General features: G+C 37.7%; 1 protein-coding gene across 1 annotated transcript; it reads right to left on the bottom strand.

Annotated features, from left to right (window-relative positions):
• Positions 1–645: 645 nt before the first annotated feature.
• LOC104103645 (uncharacterized) lies at positions 646–3,050 on the bottom strand. The gene is made up of 2 exons (XM_009611562.4): positions 2,523–3,050; positions 646–1,622 (listed from the first exon to the last, which is right to left on the bottom strand). The coding sequence occupies exons 1-2, from the start codon at positions 2,686–2,688 to the stop codon at positions 1,255–1,257; spliced, it is 534 nt and encodes a 177-aa protein (XP_009609857.2). The 5' UTR covers positions 2,689–3,050; the 3' UTR covers positions 646–1,254.
• Positions 3,051–7,347: the final 4,297 nt, after the last annotated feature.

Genomic DNA, 7,347 nt, shown 5'->3' with positions numbered 1-7,347 from the left:
GCAACGGCGCCAAAAACTTATTGCGACCAAACACACTCACGCAAGTATACGCGGTCGTCAAGTAATAAAGAGACTAAAAGTCGGATGTCGAACCCACGAGGACTTATGATTAACTATTAACTAAATTAGACTATCATAATTATCTAAACAAGAATTAAACCTAAAAATATTTGATTCTAAACTAATTAAATAAAAAATATAAATAATGAACTTTGAACAGAGAAAGAGCAGATTTTTATGATATCAATGTAATGAAAACGATCTAGGGTTATGGGCTATCTAACAATCCTATTGTATTCTTAAATTAAATTGGCCGACTAATTTATCTAGCTTATTGGTTGACAGGGTTAATATTGCTCATAAAAATCTGTCGAGTTCTTACTCGCCTATTCAAGCTAACCTAACGCCTATATGTCTATGGAGTTAGAATCAACAAGAACGCATTTATAATTCCTGTAAATCAACCAAGCAAGGCAATTAGGTATATGTCTATCCTAACCACGAATCTATTTTCCGATGCCCGAGTTCAAGAACTTGCCCTACTCAATCCTGTATGCAATATAGAATTCCCACTTTCGAGTTCAATTCTAGATTCGTAGATAATATTCAATTGGTGATCAAGCAATCAAATAAATAAGCGCAAGATTGAATAAATAAACTAATATGATAAATCAAGAAGTCAAAATCAATATCTGAATAACAATAGTCATGAAAGAACCACAACCCTAGAACGTGAAGTTTAGCTCCATATAGACATGGTAGCCAAACAACACATTATACAAAGAAACATAAAGATTACTAAGTTTGGTAGGAGAAAGATGAAACTTGATGAATTCCGGCCTCCACAGCTTTGTCGTGGCTTTTTCCCTCTTCCCAATATGTTAGATGCCCTAAAAGAGGCGTTTTTGGCTTATATATTACGTACAAAAGTCGTGGGCCAAAGTTCTCCTATTCCTAATCCGACTTGGCTACAGGGATTGATGCTGGGGTGGATGCATCGCATCCACCTCGTCCTCCACTTCTCAGCTTCGCATGCTAGGGTGGATGCGTCGCATCCACCCTTTGTTCCTCCTTCTCAGCTTTGCCTAGGTGCGGATGCTATGGGCCGACTTCACTGCTAAGGGTGCACGAAATCCAACCCCTCTTCCTCTACCTAGAGCACCTTTTCTTTATATTTTTGTACTCCAAACACCCTAATTCATCACACACAATTCAATTAGTCATAAAACCAATAATTAAACCATGTTGGGCATTTTAAAGATCAAATAGCATCAAAAAGCGGTTAAAATATGGATAAAGTAACATCAACATATATCGAAATATGCCCAACATCACATTGTATTGGAAGAAGTCAAGCTCCGCATCAAGGTCACCAAGTTCAGGACGACGAGGAGGAACAGAAGGTCCTTCATTAAAGAGATTAGAAGGACTGCCAATAGTATCTAAACCATGAAAAGGCGGCACATCTGAAAAAATCTGATTTCTATATGGCATCGGAACTAGAGTTGTTGCTTCTCCTCTCTCTGAAAATATTGTAGGAGGTGGCGCCGCAATTGTCATCAAGAATTCTTGAGATTGATAGTAACCGGTATGTTCACCATGGAAGCTGTTAACACCTGGATCTGCAACAGAGTAAGGCTGAAAATTTGGTATGTTAGAACATCTTACAGCATTAACAACATTCCACATTTAAGTTTTCCATCATCTGGATGGTAGGTGACGTATTGGCAAGTTGATTCTCTAGAGTTTGGCTAAAAGTATTTTGACTAGTTCTTGTTTGTGCCAACTCTGTCATAAGATGTGTCATATTAGCCCCTAATACTCCATCCCTCGCCATTTGCTATTTTTTAAACATATCCCAATTCCTTGCCATATCAGCTTGTGTTTGCAATATTTGGTGCAGACAAGCAACAACATCTGACGAGGTGGCCATAGAGGAAATACCAGTTTCCCTTTGTACGGGTTGCACATCAGTTTCTATTTCTGGACTTTCAGAACTTGTTTGGCCCTATGAAACTTTTCTTTCAATGCCTCGCGGAGGTTGCAACGTAGCAATATAACTCAGATCAATAGATTACTTTTAATCTACTCATGTCAACATTAAACTTTTCCGCAAGACGAGTGATAGTTGATGGGAAAAATAGAGATTTAAGACTCTTCTGAAAACCGACAAGTAATAATTACATCGCTAATTATTCTCCCGACATTTATAGGAAAACTTTTCTTAATTGCATATAACAACATCACTCTCTCCAGATTGTAATTGGATATATTCTGATATGGCACTAATCGTGAACTAACAAATTTACCCCATGTTCTAGCAGTTTCTAGCATACACGATCCAGCGACACTCCAAGAATTCTTGTAATAACTCCTAACACCATCTGGACAAAGGTCTTTGAAAGCTTCTTCTATAAACATTTCATCTTTCCCATCAATTTTAATGTTAGTTTCTTCATCATTAACATCCTTCAACTTATACAAATCGTTCAAAACAGCAGAGTCGAAAGGAATAATCTTACCGCCAATTTTCAAAGTTCTCTCGGATTTATTGATATTGGTGTAGAATTCAAGAATGATTTCAGCAACATAGTCACCTGGATGCTTCACAAACCCTTCCCAACCTATAGACTGAACATTCTCTAGAATTTTGGTTGCATAAGACTCATCTGTTGGTACAAAGACCATCTCGCATTCTTCTGCAAAATACTTTTTGATCTCTGCAAATTTCCTCACTGAATGGTCAAGATTTTCACTTTATAAGCCCATATCTGAAAAAATTCTTTTCAGAGATGTCATTTTTTCTTTTCTGTTTATTTGGGTGTTGAAATGGCGGAATTGATAGTGAAAATATGGTGTTTTGATGAGGGTGGACTGATGATTACACGAGAAAGTTACAATGGTGAGAGGTGGGTATGGTGAAGGTTTTCTTGGGAAAGAGATGAAATGGGTGAAAACTTAAACGTTTGAAGTGCTCTTCTTTACTTTGTGAAATTTTGTGGTAAACTTGAGGCATTTTTATTAGAAAAATATTATAAAAAATTGTTTCCTTGAGAACGGTGTGTCTAGAAATGGATCTGATCTACCCAATTAGTATGAGTTCTTATGGCAACCAAATTTGGGTTGTTGTATCTAGATTGTTCTCTCTTTTTTTAAAAAATAATTTATTTTTTTCTAATTTCTTTTTTATAAGCACATTCTATATATATATATATATATATATATATATATATATAAACTCAAAGTAGCAAAAACAAAACACTAAAAAGAGACAAAAGCATTGAAACGTGATTTCTTTTCTTACTTTTTATATAGTACATACCAATACGTATACTATAAATTTAACATATATGTAATAACTCATCTAATGAAAGAGATCTTCTTCTTCTTCTTCTTCTTCTTCTTTTTAAATTTTTATATTTTTTTTGTCTTTTAGTAAAATAAAATAAAATTAAGCATTATATATATATATATATATATATATATATATATATATATATATATTATTTACAGTGAGATTTTTGTTTTTATATATATATATTATTTACAGTGATTTTTTTTTTTTTTTGAATGAGATTGGGAACAAAGTACTTATTTAACAGTAAAAATAGCTTGTCTTGAATCTTAAAGTCTGTGCCTCAAAATTTGTGAGTGGATTTATGACCAACCAATTAGTATTAGCTATATCCGAGTAACTAAATTTAGGATATTTGTCGCGATCCAAATTCTCCCTCCGTGAGAAGTCATGACGGTACCTAGTCTTTACGACTAGGTAAGCGTAACATTGCGGAATAATGAAATCAAAACATAAATTTAACAACTAACTGTAACAAATAATTTAACAACTGATATAAGTGCCGCTCGGCATATACAATAACCACTCTCGAATATACACAAACTCTCTCAAGACTCGGAACACCATAAGTCACAAGCTTCTAAGATTTTTGTCTAACTGTTCTATACATCAATACTAGAAGAAGTATAAAGAGGAACAACATAAGAAGGGATAGAAAGGGACTCCGAGGTCTGCGGACGCGGGCAAATATACCTTGATGTCTCCGGAACAGCAACAATTGTGCAACTAAAAGTGAGGTTGGAAGGAGGTACCTGGATCTGTACATGAAAATATGTGCAAAAGAGTAGCATGAGTACACCACAACGGTACCCAGTAAGTGCCAAGCCTAACCTCGGTCGAGTAGTGACGAGGTCAGGTCAGGGCCCTACTGATATATATAAATTAAATAAGGCAGAATAAATATCGCGGTATAATAAGAGACTGAAATTTCACAAAAAGGCAATCACAAAGAATAACAATACAGTACATCGGAATAACAACAGGGGATCTCCCGAGATACCGTTTCGTACTCCCAAAAGTAAATGTGCAGGGGGATCTCCCGGGATACCGTCTCATAGTCCCAAAAGTAAATGTGCAGGAGAATTTTCCGGAATACCATTCCGTAGTCGCAAAAGTACATATGCAGGGAGATCTCCTAGAATACCGTTCTGTAGTCCCAAATTAAATATGCAAGGGGGTTTCCCGGAATACCGTTTCGTAGTCCTAAAGTAAATATGCCGGGGGATCTCCCGAAATACCGTTTCGTAGTCCCAAAGTAAATACGCAGCTCAAACAATGGAAATTACAGTTACGACAAGAAATCCTACAGTTTAGACTAAGTACAAGTCAAGGAAAAAGTAGAAAATCCACTAAGCATGCTGCACATAGTTCAAATAAGCAATTAAGGCACGTAGACATGCTATTTTAGGCTAAACTGGATAACTACACATGCTGGTATAACTCAATTAAGAAGAAAACAGGTTATTACTCAGTAAAAAATGGATTTTCTAACAATTAGCCCGTGTACGTACTCGTCACCTCACGTACACGGCGCTCACATATCACAACAGCATCAAATCCTATGGGGAATTCCCCCACACAAGGTTAGGCAAGCCACTTACCTCGAACCACTTACCCCGATAATTTTCTACAATTTTTCTCAAATTTTCATCTCAAAGTACTAATTAAATGATGAAATCAGTGATATATTCATGTATATTAACCAAATCTGAGTTAGAATCACTTACCCCCGATAATTTTCTTGAAAAACCCACGAAATATCATCACAAACTGAGCTCCCAAAATCCAAAATATAAAATAATACCCTAACCCTCGTTTATATAGTACCAAAGCTGCCTTCCAAAGTGCTGATCGCACATTTTCAAGTGTGGTCGCACATCCCAGGTCATGCGACCGCAATCCAAATTGTGCGGCCGCACTTCAGCAAATTCTACCCTACCAGGATTTAGTAAAATGGCCATAACTTTATGTACAAATATCCAAATGATGATTTCTTTACCTTTTTGGAAACTAGACACGAAGTATTTTTGAATCATCTCCAATTTTATAACGACCCAACCGGTCGTTTTGAGCATTTACACTTCGCTCGGTAGTTTACGGATATAAGTAGCTCTATATTATGTATTATGACTTATGTGAATCGTCGGTTTTGGGTTTCAGGTTATTCGGAATCGGTTTGGAAGAATGAATTTCACTATTGAAGCTTTAAGTTGAAAAAGTTTGACTTTTGTGAAGTTGACCCCGGAACGGAGTTATGATGGTTTCTTTAAGTCCGGATGGTAATTTTGGACTCGGGAGTATGCTCGGATTTGCATTTGGATGTTTCTATAAGGTTTCAGCTCAAATTGGCAAAAATCGAAAATTTGAAGGTTAGAAAAGTTCAAAAGTTTGACCGAAAGTTGACTTTGAGGATATCAGAGCCGGATTGTAGTTCCGGGAGTTGGAATAGCTTCGTTATGTCATTTGAAACTTGTGTGCAAAATTTGGGTTCATTCCGGGTTGATTTGCTATGTTTCGGCACGAGTTATTGAAGTTAAAAAGTTCAAAGTTCATAGATTCGATTCGAGGTATGATTCATCGTTTTGATATTGTTATGGGTGTTTTGAGGCCTCGAGTGGGTCCGTATTGCGTTATGGAACTTGTTCGCATGTTCGGACGGGGTCCCGAGGGGCTCGGGTGTGTTTCGAACGAGATTCGGATCATTTCATTGCATTTTTGGACTTTTGCTAAGCTGTTGGTTCTGGTGTGATCGCACCTATGACTGGATTGAGCAGGTGCGATGGCCACAGAAGCAACAGAGGCGTGTCAAGGTGAGTTCTGGGTGAGAAAGACCGCAGAAGCGGAGATTTGGGCGCATATGCGGATGCGCAGGTACGAGGTGATGGAGCGCAAGAGCGAGGTATTTCGCATTCGCAGATGGTGGCTCACACATGAGATGTCGCAGAAGTGGGTATCTTGTCCGCAGGTGCGAGGATCGAGTCCTCAGTTGATTCCGCAGAAGCGGAGGTTATGTCGCAGAAGCGACGCCGCATAAGCATCTAATGTGCCGCAGGTGCGTAACTGCTGGCAGAAGCTATAAATCGAGGTTTTGGTTCTTTCTTCATATTTTGAGATGTGGGACTCGGATTGAGGCGATTTTTGGAGCAAATTTCATCACAAGGATTGGGGTAAGTATTCTACACTTAGTTTTGATTTTATTCCATGAATCTTACTTCATTTTTGGCAATTGGTTAATGAATTTTTAAAGAGAAGTTGGGGGTTTTGGCCTAAAGTTTCATAATATGAATTTTTGAGTTTTGGACATCGAATTGGAGTCGGATTTGAATGAAACTAGTATGGTTGGACTCGTAATTGAATGGGTTATCAGATTTTGTGAGTTTTGTTGGGTTCCGAGGCATGGGCCCGGGTGTGATATTTGGCCGGTTTTGGGTTTTGATTAAGGATTCGATCTTTATCATTTGGAATTATTTCCTTGGGCTTTATTTGATGTATTTGAGTTGCTTTTAGCTAGTTTTGAGCAGTTCGGAAGTCGCTACATGCGTGATGGCATCTTTAGAGCATCGCTTGGCTTGCTCGGCATTGGTATTGGCTCGTTCGAGGTAAGTAACCCTTCTAAACTTAGTGCTGAGAGTATGAAACCCCGTAATACGTGTTATGTGATTGGTGTTGAGGTGACGCACATGCTAGGTGACGGGCGTGTGGGCGTGCACCATGTGAATTGGGACTCTGTTGCTTCTATGGCACTGTATAGTTGTCCTACTTTATTGATATCCGTGTTTCCACCATGTGATAAGTAGTTAAGCTATCAATCATGCTAGATATCATGTTTAGGCATTATGCCGACACTGTTTGGACCCATAGTGGTCGTTTCTTATTGTCATCTCACTGATTTCATTGATATTTCGCACTCAGTCATATCTATGCATTCACACCATATCTCAATCTCAGTTATTATTTATTGATACATCATATCATTATTGTCGGGCTAGTTT

The sequence above is a fragment of the Nicotiana tomentosiformis genome, chromosome 12 (assembly GCF_000390325.3).
Source record: "Nicotiana tomentosiformis chromosome 12, ASM39032v3, whole genome shotgun sequence".
Lineage (NCBI taxonomy): Eukaryota > Viridiplantae > Streptophyta > Magnoliopsida > Solanales > Solanaceae > Nicotiana > Nicotiana tomentosiformis.
Note: the sequence above shows the minus strand (reverse complement) of the source record. Positions and strands in the feature narration are given on the sequence as shown.

What these genes read in the sequence shown, in the direction of transcription:
- LOC104103645 (XM_009611562.4), bottom strand. Translation starts at nt 2,688, where the DNA reads ATGGTCTTTGTACCAACAGATGAGTCTTATGCAACCAAAATTCTAGAG. An exon ending in GAGAACTTTGAAAATTGGCG is followed by an intron (nt 1,623 to 2,522) that starts GTAAGATTATTC and finishes ACTCTGTTGCAG; the next exon opens with ATCCAGGTGTTAACAGCTTC.